The sequence below is a fragment of the Ptychodera flava genome, chromosome 7 (genome assembly GCF_041260155.1).
Source record: "Ptychodera flava strain L36383 chromosome 7, AS_Pfla_20210202, whole genome shotgun sequence".
In the NCBI taxonomy this organism is placed as follows: domain Eukaryota; kingdom Metazoa; phylum Hemichordata; class Enteropneusta; family Ptychoderidae; genus Ptychodera; species Ptychodera flava.
The window spans coordinates 36,181,582-36,201,562 of NC_091934.1; the positions used below are offsets into that span (position 1 = coordinate 36,181,582).

A 19,981-nucleotide genomic window follows, 5' to 3' on the forward strand; every position below is an offset into this window, starting at 1 on the left:
ATTCTGTATTTTTTCCATTATATTCTGAATAATTACATTAAACATATTTCACTGTCTCCAGTACATTTCATTTAAGTATTTTCACTTCATGCACTTTATCCCTTTCACACATGTTCAAATATCTGACCAGAGAACAACACTAAATAGTCCAGGATGGGAGCTACAGTGTCATTGACGCTATTTTTAAGACATGTATTTGTAATACAGTAAATTCATGCCCTTGTCAAAACTAATGTATTTCCACTCAGTTTTCACTTGAAGAACAAATGACTTTATAATTGCATATTTCAACCTACTGAACATGTCCATACAGGTTGTATTTGGAAGTCAATTTATCAAAGTTGTTTCGTTTCTCTCATAAGGGGTATGTCAATCATAACAGCTGACACACCAGAAAGGTAATTTCTTAGTTTGGTTTCAATCGCCATCTGCCTCTAAAAAAGAAATTCCTTCAAGTGCTTTCAGGGAAACTCTACTCTTTAATATGTGTGGGAACCTTGAATACCATCCTGTCTTTATCCCATACGCTTTACACAATCTACTGTACATATAGATTAATTTTATACAATGTACCTTTACATGTTTTCAACATCCCAAAAACAGTGGTTTGACCACAAACAGATAAGACTTTCTTCATGTCAAGACACATGGATACCGTGGACAGATCCTTCAGAAAGTGTCAATGTATCATGGTATTTCTTGGTACAAACTTATCAAGTGTCAAAGAAGACTAGTTTATAATTTTGCAACAGGCAGGCAATTGCTCAGTGTCATGACTTTTAGTAATTTCATGTGTTCCAGTTATAATAACATATCATATTTGTTTTGGTTTCACATTCTGCATTGTTTTGTTACAACACAGTCCCTCTATAGAGGATAGAGGGACTGTGGTTACAACAAAATTATTAATGCAATTTTGATGCATGGAAAACTAATTGGGTTTTTACCATCCCCTAAAGTAAGGAATTACATTTCAAGTGCATCAGCTTTTATGCTCGACAGCCTCAAAGATCTTACAAAGTTGTTCCACATCAAAATGCAAGAGATCATTTCAGACTTATTGGCCATGTACCAATATATATATTAAGAAGTAGGGGCCATTAAGATGATCAAATGAGACTACCCATCAGTGTTGCTAGGTACACTGTGCAATAAGTTATACAAGGTAAACAAACACAATTCCAGGCTTCCCTCAGGGCTAGTCATTTAATTCCCCTTGTCATACCGACAATTAATAACCTGAAATACAAAAATTGTGTCAAGCTGCATCACTAAAAATAGTGACAAAATCACTGTTCGCTCCCATATAGTTATCAAAACAAGTTAACAATTGTATGAAACATGGACATACATGTACAGACAGACTGACATACACAGACTGGCACAGAGTGATGACATTGACCCCAAGTGTGCCTTGGCCCATGGAGAGTGATAAAGATATAACAAACAGCTGAATGTAATGATAAAATAGTTAAGTATAGGCCTATACAGGCACTGAGAGTGAATATGTTACAGCAATTCTTTTCCTTTTCTACTTCTGTGATAATCTTTAAGACAATCAATCTGCAAGGCAGTTTATGTATTGACAAATATGTTATCTTTTACAAGCACACAGTAAACTGTTCTTGATTTTTCATTTACAATATTTGACATGGACTGAAATGCGTAACATGCAACCAATGTTTACACTTTGTGCATACACCAGATACATGGAGAAATTTTTACATAAAATCATTACTCAGAAAACTCTATACAGGGAAAAGTAAACATTGTTTTCTTCCAGAACAGCTGGTGCATCCACATCTGGAACAACTTACAAACTTAACCAATTACACAAGGATGATGACACAAGAGAAAAAGTTAAACTGTGGTGAACTTGACTATTCCTTTCAAATCCTTGCCTAACTTGACATCTTAAAAAAATACACTGCATGGTTAATTACGCACAAAAATACATCGGGGTGGACCATTTGATAAGGGATGGTGTCTGGAAGATCGATGAGGTACATTATCTTTTTTATCCGATCCACTCTCCCACCTTTTCTTTTTATCAAACCTTCTCTGGCTGAATTTTTTATTGGCATTTGTTTGGAACTTTTTCAAAATCTGCCAGGATTTTTTACCGCATTTCAACACCAAATAAAGTTAAGCATATCAAATGCTTACTAAACCACCACATTATATACTCTTAGTTCCAGTAGGTATAAAATTACCAAACAAAATCTAAAAAATACAAAATGAAAGATATCCCAATAAAACTGAGTTTCGCAAAGTTGCCCCAAAAATTCAAAATTCCGGATTTCAACTTAATTTCAATATATCTTATTAACAAAAACCCTAAGAACCGGTTTACTAAATATCAAAGCAATCAGACTGGTAAATTTTTTTTAGAAACAAATTTTTTGACCAAAAATGAGAAAAATTGCCCCCCAAAATACAAAATTGCAGAAATTTATCCTAATTTTAAATATATCTAATTAACATAAACCCTAGGAACCTGTACACTAGATATCAAGGCGACCAGATCACAAGTTTTAGGAGAAAAATTTTTTGACCAAAAAAGGCAAAATTGCCCCAAAAATAAAAAAAATTGCCAGTTTCAACATACCTTCAATACATTATATTGAGATTAATCTTAGATACCTGTATATTAAATATCAAAGCTATCAAATCAGTAGTTTTTGATAAAAACATTTTTTCAACAATTGGGAAAATTGCCCAAAATTACAAATATGACAATATCAATACAATTTGTACAAGCATGACTGAGGTCATTCTGAGGAACATGAATATGAAGTTTCATAGCAATCAGACGAGCGATTTCAGAGAACAAGATTTTTTGACTAAAAACGGAAAAAATACCCTAAAAATACAAACATGCAAATTTCATCCCAAATTTTGCACACATACTTTAGAATACCTAAAAAAATCTGCATACCAAGTTTCAACCAAATCTGACCAATGCTTACTGAGTTTTAGCCATTTGCAGGATTTTTCCTTTTTTTCCCCTCATTTGCATATTTTTGGCACTGACATGTTCATTTGAACAAATTCACATCTCCACCCCTAGGTGCACCTGTACACCAAATACTAAGACAGTAGGTGCTACGGTTTAGGAGTTTTTGATGTGGACGGTCATACATACATACATACATACATACATACATACATACATACATACAGACGACATTTTTCCACCTTATACGAATACCTCCCATTTGCATATATACATATGCATATTATATGGGAGCTAAAAATTGAATGATCTACATAATCATTGTGGATGTAACATAATCAGGGTGTTGTTGATTAATTATTGTTTTGAATGAACTCAGTGTTTCACAATTGTTTAATTGATTCGTTTATTACAGTAAACGTCAATACATGTTATATTTACTTTACACTCATTAAAAAGTATTGTCATGCAATACATTTTCTTGTCCTGTATTGTATTCTCCTTCTCTGTCAATACAATCAGATTAATCGGTTGGTAGACTCTGTGTTTGTCATTTTTGAGTGAATCTCTGTAAGTATACAGCTAGTTGGGAGCATACATGAAATTGTGAAATTCATAACTTGAATAAATATGGAATCAACTCCAACACATCATTTTCATCATGCTTTTCTGATCCCTACATGACCTTACACCCTGAAGTTACATCCTGGTATTTTGACTAGTCAGAATTCATCAGTTTGAATGTATTCTTAATAGTGACAGCCAGCCACATTCACTGAATTCTATACTGAATTGCCACTATAGGAACTTTTCTTTGGTAAATTGTTTAATTTAGAACAAAAATTCCAAAATATCATTCAGTTTTATGTTACTGTAAAGTCATGCAAATGCACTTAAGAAGTGTCTTCCCAGAAGGCAACAGCCAAGATGGCGACTGCATATTGACCAATCATGATTAAAATTTTCAAAGCCTGTTTCTTGGTTACTGATGGGTATCTATCTACTTTGGAAAACTTTTTACAAACTTCAGCAAAATATTCTCGACATGGATTATACTTTATAGCTGTAAGGTTGGAATATATCGGATACTTCAAATGTGGTGACTGTTCAAATGTATGCCTTACTTTTCAAAATGCAATTATTTTAACCAATCGCATGAGATGATTTGTAAACATTATAGGAGTTAATAGGTGAAATCTGCTTGGACTTTCACATCCTTGCTTTGGGCTGTCCACTTTTCTTGCGCAGAGAAAATATTCTTGAAAACAAAATCAGGACAAAGATGTTGAGAGAAAAGGGTCATACATATAGACTAATTGAACGTATTTGATATTTTTGACATCTCAAAACATGACTGTGGAAGCAAAGCTCTCTGAGATTTTTATCTGTGACATCTGTGAATGGACTGATTGCAGATCTTACCAAGTGAGGGCCAACAATTGTATCTCACGGAGCACAAAATATTGTGGCTTGACCTGAGTTTGCTCCGAGTGATGTTGTCAGATGGGAAGCATTACAATAATGTAGTTTGTGCCCCCAAAATGAAAAGACTTAAATTTTTGCTCAAATTTTCCCAAAGCAACCGTTCGACCATTCTCTTTCAAAATCAAGAATAAAAATTGAGGGTTGCAGTGCAAATTTTGGTACAAGAGAAACAAATTACCAAATATTTACCAATGTTTGAAATTTGTGTTATCTCTGGAGGAAAATAAAATTCCTGCTTTTCACCAAATAAGAGGTGAAAACTGTCTTTACTTCATAAGCTTCAAAGTGTTCAGCCAAAAGAATATTGTAAAAGCTTGGGACTGAATATCTGTCCCCGAGGCGCATTCTACCATAATTAAGAATTACACAATCATTTAAAGGTGTGACTTCAAAAGGCAGCAAATGCAACACACAGGGCTGGGTTTGTTTTTACACGGTGCAATTCTACTATATAGAGAAATTACTATTTAAAATCTTAGAGGAATGGTTCAAGATTGAACTCTAGGGCTGAACACGGCATGGCCAGTTCAAACTTCGTTATGACATCTGGGTGTAGGACCCCTAGTTTTCCAATCACTTTGCCGTACACCACAATTTCTCCGCAGCGGCCAGGGAAGAAAGTGGAATCTGTGAAAATTACAGAGAAACAATACAGTGAACTTCATATATATGTAATGTGTCGTATTGGTCAAAATATTGTGAAATATAGCCACAGGTAACACTATACTTTTCCAGTTACATTCTGGCTTACTGTCACACTTAACCTACTAAGAATTATATAAAACAACAGCCTGTAATGTTATAGTTAACATCTACAATGGTGTTGATCTGATCAAACAGCCATCAACATCACCACGATGCTACTACTATCAGCAGCAAAGGATTTCACAGAGTCCATTCAATGATTGACTTGCATGGGTTACACTCTATAATACATTATATCATACCAGTATTTTGATGTTGCAAATACTGTGATCTGATTGGTCAAGACGTACAAATAACACTGCTATATTCATAATATTGCGGGGTTTTGAAACAGGCACGAGCTCTCAGCCAGAGAAAAATTTCCTTTTAATTTTTCAAGCCAGAATTTCAATGTAATGTTATGAATAGCAATAAACCATCTAAGCAATGAGTATATCACTCGATTTTGCCCATGAACATGTATGCACTCACTATTGCTCGTGCATGTGTCGTGAACTGGTTAAAATCTTGTGGTATACAGTCACTGGGTGTGATTTATCGCTTAAATAATGCATTACTTGATATGTTCTTAATAATCACAGTGGATATTGTATAATTGCTCCGTACCTGGGCAGCAAAGCAGTGCAGGATTTTATGTTAATCTACACAATGTGGATGGAAACTATCCACAATCCTTTCTGAACATGATCCTGAGAGGTGGTTTGTTACAACACACGAATATCAAGTCACCCTGATGAAAAAAAAAAAATTATCATACCTTCTGCAGCTCTGATGTAGTATCCTTTATCATCCTTCTGTAATGGGACTTCCAGTAATAGCATTAGTCTGTCCAGCAAACCATGAATGATCTGATGGAAAAACGGATACAAGTCAAGTGGAATTTTATTCAGATACATACATTGCACTTTGCTACTGAAAGAACACAGTTTCCGAATGATGGTATCGACAAAAGTTCTTTATAAATACGGTGTTGAATTTTCCTTTGTGGTTGAAACAGAACTTTCTAAATTCTATAGATACTAATGATGCCTGACAGATTGTTAATTATGATTGGAACTTAATTCAGCGAATTAAGGTCATATCTGCAAATTTCAGTATTTGACAGGTATACCAGGAAAAACGTGGTGTATTTCATAGTTGTAGGCATAATATGGATGTGAAACCTGTCCTTAAATTATTGAATAATGGTTTTACACAAACATATTCCTTTGGTTGAATTTTGGCTTATACAGCAATGCATAGACTGGGTGATTTCCAAAGGAAGAATAATTTCAACAAAATATGTCAGTTACAAACTTCTTGCACTGATGTAACAAACTATCTGTACAAATCAAGAACCACATTAAGTGCAGATACATTTGTCACAGAAACTGAATGATGGCTTGTATGCTATCTGCAAGGAACACGTGAATACACACTGTATGCCTGTGTCTATGTTTGAATGAGATAAATTATCTGAATAGTGGTCAAATAAAGATGATAATTTTGTAAAATGTGGTACACAATACTCAGTAAATCCTTTGCTTTTGGAGGAAATATGGGAAAACTGGATGTTATATTTGATTACTCACCAAACAAATCTTTACTTTCCCTAAATACAGAATTATTCTTAAATGTGATTCAAGAAATTTATCTTAGTGTTCAAATCCAATATCTCTCATTACTACATACAGCGATATTATCATGCTCTTTTTATGATTTACCTTTTCACCACTATGGTTTGGACCAGACCCTTTGTTATCAATGGTGATTGCGGACCTGTGTACAGGGAATTAGGGGTGAACAGGTTAAACCTTACCTGATAGGTAAGCACTCACCTCAAAACCAGGAGTTTTATTATAATAGACTGCTGCCAAGTTGCGGTAATTTCGAGCACCAACATCTTTGTCTGGGTCTTGAACAACAATATCAGAGATCTCAAACAACTTCAGAGGTAAGGGCATGTTTTTATTTGATGCGATAGTTTTAAGTAACCCTGGCAATAGTGTTGTCCTGGCAACCTGTTCATATGAGAGAAGAGCATGACAGTCATGTCAAAATTGAACCAAAATCTGTGAAATTTCTGTGTCAACTGAGATGCTGCTATACTTTTTTTAAAACTGCATTGTCCATTCTTTGAGTCCATTTTTATGAATGGTCAAAGGTAAACACCACACATTTATGGTTCATTGCTGTGGTAGGTTTATTGTCAAGTGCTTGAAAATTCGGTCATGGTTGCGTGACATCGCCAGACACAAGGGACACGTACCGTTCTCAACAATCTCAGTTGATTCATAAGTACACTGTACAGCATGATGTGCTTTGTAAAACATTTGGAAAGAACCTGAACTAAAATAAATAATGCTGGTGTCACTTGAGCGGTTGCAAAAAAGGAGATTATGATTAGGGGATGACTGCATTAACTTGCATGGTACCTGAAACCCGAGTCCTTGCCTGAGCAACTCGGGTGACAAACAGAAGACTTTAATCCTCAAGGTGTGAATGTTCCATTGTTATGTTTATCTAATCCAGCTGGTGCTATTGTAGTGCCATTGTAGGAAAGGCAGGTCTGTGAAATTGATCCTCTAGGGAAGTAGGGTATTCCTAAGTTAATGGAGCCTTCCGAAATGTGATTTGAGTTTCATCTGTGATGTCTTTTATTAAAGGGCCAGTAGCTGTAACTTTTGATCACTCTTTTACAAAAGTACCTGAAATTCAGCCGTTTTTGGATTTGCTATGTGGACTGCCTTTGTGGTGGCCAAATCTTTGTTCAGCTTATCAGCAATGTCTTCCCTTGAGCACTGATGATATTAAGAACACAAGGTAGAGAATTAGAAGTGTGAAATGACTATGCTTTGTAAGTGTTTGTCAGATACAAATATGTGAACAATGGGACACCGATGGTGTTTGTGTCTTATGTTATTACTGTACTTGACTCTCAAGAAAAAATTCTCCGCATTCTTACAAAAGTACTGGTTCTGTCCAGTGCAATCTTGACGAAACTCTGGTTGATCAGTCATTATGTGCATGTCTGCATACATGTATGACCATTAGATAGACAAGACTCTTCTACAAATCAATGACATTGAAACAACACTGCCACCAATCACATATATTTTAGCTTCTCTGGTAAGCACTTGGTATCTAAAATGACTTGTAAATAGGCAATCTCGATAAAGACGTCTTCAGAACTATTTTCATAAGCTGTAAATAAATACTAGTAGTCAGATAAATGAACAAAGTATTTCGTAAATGTTTTGGTACATGCATTGTACTAACTTGTCACTTGAACTTTGTTGAACCACTCAAATAAAGCAGATATGCTCTGCACAGATTTATCAAAGTAAACACTTACTGAAGCATTTACACTCACCATAGCACAGACTTGCCAAAGAGCACATCCAATCAGACACAACCAAAACACAGTTACAAAAGCACAAATCTACCAAAGCACACTTCTACAGACAACACTTACCAAAATACAGTTACCAAAGTAAACAATTACCAAAGCACAGATACCAAATATGCAAACACTTACCAATACACACACCTGTGAAAGTACACACTTAAAGTAGTGCACATTTATCAAATATACTCACCAAAGCACACACTTAAATCCAAAAATCTAGCAACATATTTATATAAGTCATCGATTGCAATTTCAAAGGAGAACAAAAAACAGAAACACCTCATAATCTTCTTAACACCATAATTAATCCCGATCCTGGGCCTTTTTGAGCCAGGGTTTAACCATAGCACACACTCACCACAACACTTAAAATGTGTAATATGTAACCATAACACACACACTAACAAAAGTGCACATTTCCTGAAGCACACATAAAATGGATCACTTTAAAGGTATTCAGTCACCTGTTCCAATTTTGCCACAGTTACCATGGAAAGAGAAAATCTAACCAATCAAAGATTTTAAGTGGGTGGCCGCTTTTTAAAAACAGCACCCTCAAATGGGCATTTTGAATACCAAGGAACACCCCCTTGACCATATATGGGCATATTTAGATTACAGGTGCATGTATACCTTTAATATGAAAACTCACTTACCAAAGCAAAAGTTAGCGCCTCTGTGAATCCAGCACCAGCAATCTCGTGCCTCAGCAGGTCTGATAGTTTGTTGACTGGAAACTGTTCTCCAATGGTGGCACAGGCTGGCATTCTCTCCTCAATGTTGTTAAAACCATAAGCTACTGCGACGTCTTCATAAATGTCACATGCATGCATTACATGTATTGTAGTGTTAAGGAAGTATTGAGTGTGCATATCAAAATAAGTTTTCCAATCAAAATTACAAAACACAAATCAAGAGTGGACTAGCAATTTGACCTCATCTAATCAGATATAATATGTCTGTGAAATCTTACTTCTATGGTTGCCGCTCTCGCCCCTAAACCACTCTTATCCTTTGGAACTCTCTACCCGTGGACACAAAAATCTCATCTAATGTCAACGCTTTCAAAGACGCTAAAATACATCCTTTCAGACAGCAGTTTTACATCATTCGTGGCTAAAAGTGCTTCTCAACACGGCTGAAATTTGGATATTTGGTGTTACTGAAATTTGTGAGATCGATATGCAGAAATGATTCATACAATGTGATCTTTGAACAATTGATTCAGAATTTAAATTACAAATTAAGAATAATTATAACAGCTTGAAAACCTGATATATATTCTCCTAATTTTATGGATATCTTCACATTATTGTTAGCATTGAACTTTCATACAATTGTATAAATTGTCACTGTGAACAACTCAACTTAAACACAGTGATGTGTGACATTTAAGAACAAATTTGCAATCCATCACCTTTCCAATAGCATTTTCTTGTATATGGGTCCATACATCACTATATGAGATAATGGGAATGACACAACCTACGTATGGTAGTAAGTGAGTCACAGATGGGGATACCTTCAGGTAAAGTACAACTAACAAGCCTTGAACACCTTCACAAAGTTAAAAACAGTGCAGTTCTCTCTACGCAGCTTCCACTTGACAACTGTTATATACAACAAGCTCTGATGAAAAGTAAGTTGACTGTGACTGCACTATACAAATATGTACAACTGTCACAGTACCCTGGGGTCTGATTGTTGACGGAAAGGATATCATGCCTGGTGGGAGGAATTTCTACTTTGATGTGTTCACCATCTTCCAGGACTTCTGATTTCAGACACATTCTTGTCAAAAGTGAAGCTACAGACTTGGCATCCTCACTGAAATGAGATTTATGTAGTCAAAATAAATACGGTACATAAAATGCACTGAATGACAATTACATCAAAATGCTTAAAGAAGTTCATTTTGGACTGGTCAATTAAGCTACGGTTAATCAAGCTATTGGTGGCCGTTTTTGGACCACTGCTTTTAGCCCAAAAGGATTTCAAAATTGTCACAGAAATACTGACTGCAACTTGAAATAGCTCGAGTTTGACTGCCTCCATCACTGTGATTATGCAATTAGACCTTGGATGAAATTACATAGATTAAAATGTAAGGACTTTTCAGCTATGTAATCATTGATATGCAAGAACAACATATTTCAGTTGACAAACAAAACAAAAATAGTGAAAAATCATCAAAAGTTACAGCTATTGCACTTTAAAGTATGGCATTATAGTCATTTATGCAAAGCATATTACTGTGTATTGTTCTATATGCAGGTCTCATAATGGCGCATTGTCATTGTCTGGTTGTCTTAGCATCTACTGCCAGCAATCAATATTTACACTTGGGATTTTCACCTTTCCTTGTACAAATTAAGTTGAAATTTACCTGATTCCCACAGATCCATTGACTTTCTTTACGGAAACAACTTCCTCTCGGTATGCAAGTTCTGGATATACAACCTTTGACCCATCTGGGTTGATAACTTCTGCTGATTCAACTCTGTATTGAAAAAAACATAAAAGTATTAAGTATGATTGTCAGATTTTGCATGCGATTGAATAACATTTCCATGGTGTGACAGATGGAATTGAATTATCATTTGTTGATATCATGTGTATCTGACAATTGGAAAAAGTAACGTTTGTTTTCCCGAAGAAAGTGAGTTTTCCGATATAAAATAACAAATAGTAAACAATAATGATAAATGTTGAAGGAATCTTTAACCTTTTGAACGCCATTCAACTTTTGTCACCTTCAGAAAATATGTTCACATCAAATTTTTCAGATTTTTATCAAAATTTTGATAACAAACTGTGGCAAATGAAATGTGATGTCCATTTGGTTCAAAATTATCAAAAATTTACAGAAAAAATCATGAAAATTGGTAAAAATGTTTCACTAAAATTTTGATGGGAACAATTATGGCACTCAAAGGGTTAACAGAATCAGCGTAATTTCAAGGAACACTTACATGAAGGGTTCAGCACAATATTCACTGAACATGGTGACCAATGTGTCTAGGACTATCTTAGCTTTGGTCAGATCTGTAGCTGTACTTTCAATGAACACATTCCTTGTCTTCAGTGTGATCTTTGTGTGATTTCCTGAGAGAAGACAATAAATTATCAGACTGAGTGTCAAAAAGGAACAGACAGGTATTCTGTGCTTAACTACTATTTGCTTGGCATTATTATTACACTGCTTTTATTATCCCTTTTCTCTCAGAGGGTTAACATTCCTAACCACCACACTCAATTTTCAATGATCTTGCAAATCAAACTGTATTCCAAACGTTCCATTTGACAAGATATGTCATCAAACTGTTATAAATTTTAATTTCTAATATCTTTAACCCTTTTCCTGCCAGACAGTATCACTTCCCCATCAGCCAAGTCAGTAAAAAGTGGTATTGAGCCAAAAAATGACGTATTTTCACCCACTTGGCTTGGTCTGTTATAGCATCTTTAGTCCAAAAAATTCAAGTTTACAGTATTTATGTTTTCAACAGCTTTCAAATGTACAGTAGTACGGTATGTTAAAATACACATATATGGAATATGTTGTGTTTCATTAATTTTAATGATCTTGACCTGGTGGTGAAATGTGGACTTGGCAGGAAAAGGGTTAATGTCAGAAGGTGACTCTGATTTCACACAAACCTTAAAGGCCTGCTCAGGCGTCAGATTGTCTGGCAGGACACTGGATTACAATTTCAATAGAAAACAAAGGCTGCGACACCTCCATAATCCTCTTGCAGACTAGAACAAACTTGATCCTGGGGATTGAGTCCTTGAACTTTAATTTGTCTAAAAAGGGACTGTCATGGAGACATCCTGATGTGGAAACATTTGAAAATTGAATAGGGCTGTAGGTGTTTGCTGGAGTACTTAGGTACTTGCCAAAAATGTAAGGAACTTTCAGCTACATAATCATTGGCAATAAATTTTGATAATTGTTAGAATAGAACTCACCGTTGATAATTGGTGGCATGGACAGTACAATTCCATTTTTATCATAGATGATTGGATAAACTGGTTTATCTTTAATAATATGTAAGTAATGTTTGAGATGACTGTCAGAACGATACAGGTCCATCTGTTCTTCCGCTGTGTATTCCTTGGCCTGAAAAGAACAGAAAATTTAGGAATGTCAGTTTCTCAAGTTAATATGCTGGACGATTCTGTTGGGCAGTCCAGCAAGTTCTAATATGGATTGTGATATCACTGGGGGAGGGGGACATTTCATGGAATAGCACGATAGAGGGCAGCCATTGGCTGTCAATAGATGAAATGAAATGAAAGAAGATAAAAAAAAAAACCCCAAAATTGTGATTCTAATTGTGAATGACATTATATAGTGAACCCTTCCATTGTACAATCTTGTCAATTTCTATCTTTTTTTCCAAAACTCAACAGGACCACGATACTGGAAAACACAAAGGACATATTGTTTTTTCACAAAGTGTGGCTTTACTTTCTTCTTACCTGATTTAATGGTACAAATTTGATATCTTTTGGTGGTTTGGCATCATAGATGAATGGTCCCTGAATTGTGTCTAGATCATGTGTTCCTATGGCAACAAGAGATCGTTTTCTGAAACAGGAACATATCAATGGTCACACCTACCTGTAATAAACTTGATACTCACATTTTCTGTGCGAAATTCTTCCAAAATAAAATAATTGAGTTAAAATGCCACATTTCATTCTGTACACAAGTTGCTCTCACTCAAAAGTGCAGCTGATTTCACATTAGCACTTACAACTTCATATGCATCACGTTTTCTTTGCCAATACACACAAAATATGTTATTTAATATCCCACACATACAGATACAGATTCAGGTTCCTAAAACATAACAGAGGAACTGGTCTTAGAAAAGACACAGCAGTGATCGGTAAGAAAAACGGAACAGAGCCTCTGGTCTTGGTAGATCACTATTACAGGAACATTGTAGGTGCTAGTTATAACTTATACCATTTTCTTGTGAAAAGAACGGCAATTGACCACACACAATACATATATGTACAAAACCAATGCCACACCAGTGCTACTGTTGTGTTTCCTACCCAAGGATTAAGTGAGTCTGCAGCTCTTCTGTCTGGGTGATCAACACATTTTGTTTTTTGTATTTCAGTGTAAACCCTGATGTGATATCTGCTTTTTCTTATGAATAAATTATAAAGCCATGAACTTAAAATGAACCCACAGAGCGTGTCTGGAAAGTTAAGATTCATTACCTGCATATGTTATGATGAAGTTTGTCTTGCAAGTCAATGAAACTGTTGTAATTTTCCACAGTGAAGGTGACATTACGCAAAACTGCTGCCACTGCAAATGGACGTACTTGACCAGTCTACAAAAAAGAACAAAAATCTAGACAGTTTCTTAACTATTCGAATATACCCCTGCCACATTACATATGACATGGGAGCATAAAAACAACTACAAAGGATAAAGAAATTTCAAGGCAAATACCAGTAAAGAGCTCTAAAGAGCTGATTCTTTGGGTTGCAAATGAACCATTACACATCAGTCTTTAAATGTTCCTAACGCAAAATCTCACTACTAGAATTTCGCTGGTGATTTTCTGTCTTCTTATAAAAGCAGATGACATCACAGCTACTCATCTATTTGTCCTCTTGCTACACGTTTTCCTTCAGCAATCAACTTAATGAGCTTTCCACTCTGACCAAATACTGTCACTGATGATAAGAGTGCAAATATGATATTATCTCTTGTAAACAGCAACATCATAGATCTGAATATACTGATAACAGTGGTTTCTTCAAACCTATGACTTCTATCTTTCACTGTATTGCCCTTTTGATACAAAATTTAAAATACTAATCAATAATGAGAAAGTGGCGCCTTTGTTGAGGCAGATGGAATTAAAATAGTAAAATAAAGAAACCGAAATGTGATGGTTAAATCTGTGAAACAGTTGAGCATACTTTGTAATGGCAATTAATAACTGCAGGGAAAATTAAAGGAAGCAGGCCCTCTATGTCAGGAATGAGAGAATTCACGCTACTTACAGCTTCCTTTATGATAAGTTGTTGCATAGTGCCATCACTGGGTGGTAACGTCTTGTATCTGGGTGCCATGATTTTATTCTTGAAGATCTGAAGTCCTCTGACCAAACCCTCCATACATAACAGATCATATCTGCAAATAACACCAGCGAGATGCGAGTTGGTTTATGGAAATTTTAATGGGTTTTGACAACATACATTTGGTCTGACAACAAAATCACCAGTCATTTATCTCATAAAATGAACTTGGTTTATGGTACTGCTTATGGGACAATGCCAGTCTATGTAACATGACACTACAAATTTATTTTCAGTATAAGTCAGCACTATGGCTTTTCAAGTTCATTTTGTTCGTCTGCTCTCTTTGATAATTTTCTCAATACAATACAGTATTTACCCAAATTTGAAGGTGATATTGTACAGTAAAGCCCTTTGGTAATTTTCCTATTCTACCATATAGCTCCAACAAGAATGTTATTTAGTCCAGAACTGTTGAAAATAATATTAATCTAACTGTGTTTTGCTTTCAGATAAGCTCCAGCCATTAAAATAATAAAGCCTTAGCATGTTATCAAATCATATATTAGCAGGCTCTGCCGATTCATTGGAAAATTCTGAACTTCGTCAAAAGTGAGAAATGCTTGGACAACAATGATGACATTTTACTTTACCTGTTGGCTGGCACTTCAATCCTATAGATGACAGCATCTGATGCATTGCCGGCTTTGTCCTCACCCTGTTCTCGTATCAGCATGTGCAGTTCTGATGTCTGGAGAAAAGAAATACAAACAAACAAACAAATAAAAGGTACATGTACCAGTGATGTTGAAGCTGTGAAGTAGACTTGGTTCAAGAAGGTGAATTTTTAAAATATATTAATTTGCAACAGTTTCTCCTATGTCTCTTCTGTATGTATTTCATACAAACCTATTTGAAATTTGGTAGGCTACGTCAGATTTTCCTATCGATTGAATGCGCGTTACCTCTGAGTCTGTGCAATAGTAAATTTAGCTTCTATCGGTGTGATTCTGGGTTAAATTCCCTATAAATTGTATATCGCATTCTCTCCACTCATTTAGTTTACCATACTCACACATTTCGTATGAAAACAGAAAACAAATTGTCGCGTTCACCCAACTCACACATTCACAAATCACATATTTTAACCAAGTCTAGCTATGAAGCTATTAGGGTAACTTCTAACAACATGTTATGCCAGATCAATAACAATATGCACTTTGAAGAGAAAAAACACCTTTTCTCATTTGGCCCATGGATAGATGTATAAATGTATTCCATCCAGTGTTTTAAATGTGAGATCTTATAGATATGTTACAATGAAGTGTTTGTCAAACAAAACCTAGACTTAAATTACAACCTGTGTTTACAAGGTGAAATGCCAACATTTTAACATGACATATTCTGGAAGGGAAAATTATCAAAAGTTACTTGTGCAAGGTATGCATGGTGAGTGAGAGAATCATTTCACAATGCAGTTGAACTTGTCCTACAGTACAATGGACACTGAAGAAAACATAACACTGAAAGTGGATTGCATCAGCTTCCTTAGACTACTTTGTTTTGATTATTTGGTACTGACCCGAGACCATAACAACACTACAATGCGTACAATGTTGTAAATTTTACTGCCTACTTCAAACAGAAAATTCCTGTTCATGTGTGGCAGCATTTGACAGAGCCACTGTGACTACAATAACTGCTGAAGGAACTGTGGCAGGTTTCACGGTTGATTGCACTGGTTGGCTTGACCTTTGAACTGAAACCCACATAGCATGCACGTCGTTGCTAAGGTTACTGGAAGATGCTATTATAGAAACAGGTAATCTATCAATATGAAGTGATATTCCAGCATTCCCTCTTTTAAAAGTTATCATTCAAAAATTAAATTGTTATTATTCACTGCTCTGAGTGATTCAGTGATCACCTCTTCTCATTTCACTTTCATACCTTTGATTATAAATTTATTTAACCCCTCAAGAATGCTATCAAGAACTATACCCTACATAAATGAGACAGCCCTACAATGTTGATGACCAATCACCTAATTGCATTCTTCTGACTGAAAGGATCAAGCTAAATAAACACTTGCCTGCAGAAAGAAACTGTCAACAATACAAAGTGAAACTAAACAAGTTTGCAAATGATATTTTCACTTTTCATATAATCACTGCTCTTTGTTGATTACTTCGGGGCTAAAATTTTTGATTAAATGTGCATAGTCAAATAAATGAACTGAAGTACCCTACAAGGCATTTTTTAGAAGTCATGTTCACATTGCTGTGACAAAATAGGCATTATTTTGGTTGACTTCAGGAAGGGTGAAAAGACACCTTCCCTATCCACATCAATCGTAAGTTAGGTACTGAAGGTAAAATATCAAAATCTACAATACATGAAAGTCATGAAACTCTATTTACCTCAAGTAAGTAATATCATTAATGTTCTTGTTGGTATATCAATGCTACGAGGATAAGGGACTATAAAGAAATGGTAACTTAAGGGATTCTGTACCATGAAAAAACACTGCTCTATCTCCTCACATATTTCACAACTCGAGTCTCCACTTTCATGCCACTTTAACACCGACGGATTGTTAGAATCTACACTGATCATAGCTATGGCATAAATTTTTTCACGTTCACCTTTGCTGACTGTCAACAGTCAAGGTCAAATGAAGGTACTTACCACTTCATCCAACTCAAGACCATACTGGAAACACAGTTCATCAAATTCATCGTCAGCTGCCAAAAATAAATAATTCATTATGATCAGCAAGTGCCTGCACATGATAATTAAATACGCTGCCTGAGTGACCATATGAATAATTAACACTCAGCGAGAAATAAAGTGGACTTCATTATTCAAAGATGTAGTTGACCTTGTTTATCATATATTGTATCACTGATCTACTTGCTATGATGACATTATGTATCATACACTTTTAATGTAGAGATTGTTGAATGGCAGTTTTGTTTTGAAAGATGAACTTACATTTTCGTCGTTTCAGAAATTTTATTTTAATTGGCCACAATTTGCAGACCTGCCAACAATATTCACCCCACATTTCCAAAAATAGATGTACGTGTGGTGATGGCCAGTAGTCTCAACATATGCATCCATTGAGCCTATAGTTAAAGGTGTCGACAAAGTTGCTCAACTATTCATGTCGTCAAAGGCTTTGAATACTAGAACCTCTCTTGGTTTCACTGCTGAAACCTTCCCAGTGGGTCTGGCTTGAGAAACAATGACAGCAATGTAACACAATTCTTGACAGATATGATTCATTTTTGTTTGTTTTCAGGTATGACAATGTTCCTCAGTGAAAGAGTGAAATTTTTCCTGTCACAGTTTCAATCAGAACTGTGGGATCTAGTAAATGTTAAAAGATACAACAAAGTTCATGACTATAGGGAAAAAAGTCAAATTTGCTTTTCATATTTCCATAGACCCGTTTTTAGGGTCTATGATATTTCTTATCTTGATAACCTCTCTGTGAGTAGACGGCAGCTGCATTCCATAGTGTGAGTGCATGTTTTAATTGATCTTGTTATACATGTATTTATGGTTCTTGTTTGTACCTGTGCAAACAGTCCCTTTAGTTCTGTACACTATGGTTCCTCTGACACTAACCATGGGGAGGTTGGTTTTGCAATTTAATTTGCATTCTGCTTGAATTTAACTGTTACATTATGTTGGAAAAGACTTTCACTGCAGTTCACTAATTATCAATGCATGAAGTTTGAAATTGCAAAAGTACAAAACTACATTGAACATACTTCCTTTTCTAAAGGTCGCCCGTAGGCATGACCACAGAAGCCAAAAGAAAATTTATTGTTACCACACATTGTTTGCATAATTGTTGTGGCATGCTAAGGATATAGTCGCTGTGTTACTTTAAGTGGGAATCGTTTGCAACATGTATAGTATACACTTCGCAGACAACAAAACAAATGTAGACAACAAACACATAAACAAACACATAATAAGAATTTCGAAGCCACTGTCATACATCAAAAAGAAAGCTCCTAACAATAACACAAAAAAATCATAGCATGAGAAAACTTCCACAATTTATAAGAAACGTAAACCGAAAGTTAGTCGTGGGCCCCATTACATTTTAGCATATTATTAATCGAAGTGAAACGTCAGAATTAATCAATTATAATGAGTGCAGAGCTGCAGAGCGACGATGATATGGTCGTTGGCATGATGAATTCTGGGGCCAATTTAAATATAAGATTATTGTCTTAGTAATCATTAAATTGTCAATTTTCTAAGTTGTATCGTTGAACTATCGAAACACCTCGCTGTGCACAGGTACTCTCAAATACAGGCTTTGAACGGCAACACTCGATCCCTTTGCTGTACAGTGTACAACAGTACATATCCAACAGTAAGTAAGACACACGTGTCCGGTCCGGCCCATCGTTTAGCAGACACAGCTGTAATACAAGATAGCAATCAGTTTAGTTCAGAACTTCTAACTCACTCATTGTCTGACCAAGGGCTTCGAAAAGCAGGTCCCTCTTAACTCCTATGGTCGGCATGGCTGACTTTCTGGTGCGTTCTCAGGTGTGGTTTGACAGTAAGTAGAGTTGTTCTGCAGTGTAATTCTGATGAAACTAGGGACCGGGGTCAGAAAAACCGGAAGTATTTTGTTTCGCTAGCTGCCGTAGGTGGCGCTCTAACGTTGGAACTGAGCATCATTAGGGGTGGACCTTTAATCCAGGACGATCTGGGAGGTTTTCGAAAGAAAGATTCCGTATCCCAGCAAATGTATGTGAAAAAATAAGCCAGACAGAGAAGGCTTGAGAAAAAGGCGGGAATGTGGAAAAAACTGATGTTCGATGGATCAGGTGAAAAAATGCTGTCTTATCAATCTTCCAGACCCCCAATATCAAATGGTCCATCCCTTAATAGAGCCTGCGCCTGCTGAGTATAAATAACAAACAAGTGATAATTACAGGACTAGAATACAGACTTTTATCATTAAAAAGAACAAGGTAAAAACAAACAACTCAGCAACAATAAAGACAACTAGGAAGGCAAAAGAGAGACCAACATAGTGAATGAAAAGCAAACTTTTCGAAGAACAATTAAAGAAAGCTAAAACATAGAATGTAGCATAAATCAATATGTGGGTCCGCTATAGAGAATAGAGAGGACAGCTTTACTGAGCTTTAAAGGCACTGGAGTTTCTCGCATCAGGATCTCCAATGGAACAAAGAATTATGTTGTTAACATTTAATCTTATACATATATTTGCATGATGAGTTGAGTTTCAAAAGTTAAAAAAATGAATGTTCTTGTATGTTGTGTTTCCTTAACTTTAATAGAGAGTTGTCTGCATATTGAGTATTTTGCTGTTATCATATTAAAATGTTTTATTA

At 35.6% G+C, this 19,981-nt stretch overlaps 1 protein-coding gene across 1 annotated transcript; it reads right to left on the reverse strand.

Annotated features, from left to right (window-relative positions):
- Positions 1-2,415: 2,415 nt before the first annotated feature.
- Positions 2,416-19,250, reverse strand: LOC139137429 (phenylalanine--tRNA ligase beta subunit-like). Its single transcript, XM_070705522.1, has 15 exons — positions 19,081-19,250; positions 17,277-17,332; positions 15,242-15,339; positions 14,574-14,703; positions 13,776-13,891; positions 13,020-13,128; positions 12,507-12,657; positions 11,507-11,639; positions 10,921-11,034; positions 10,255-10,361; positions 9,191-9,372; positions 7,834-7,926; positions 6,964-7,146; positions 5,904-5,994; positions 2,416-5,068 (listed from the first exon to the last, which is right to left on the reverse strand). Exons 1-15 carry the CDS (start codon positions 19,136-19,138, stop codon positions 4,917-4,919), a joined length of 1,773 nt encoding a protein of 590 aa, XP_070561623.1. The 5' UTR covers positions 19,139-19,250; the 3' UTR covers positions 2,416-4,916.
- Positions 19,251-19,981: the final 731 nt, after the last annotated feature.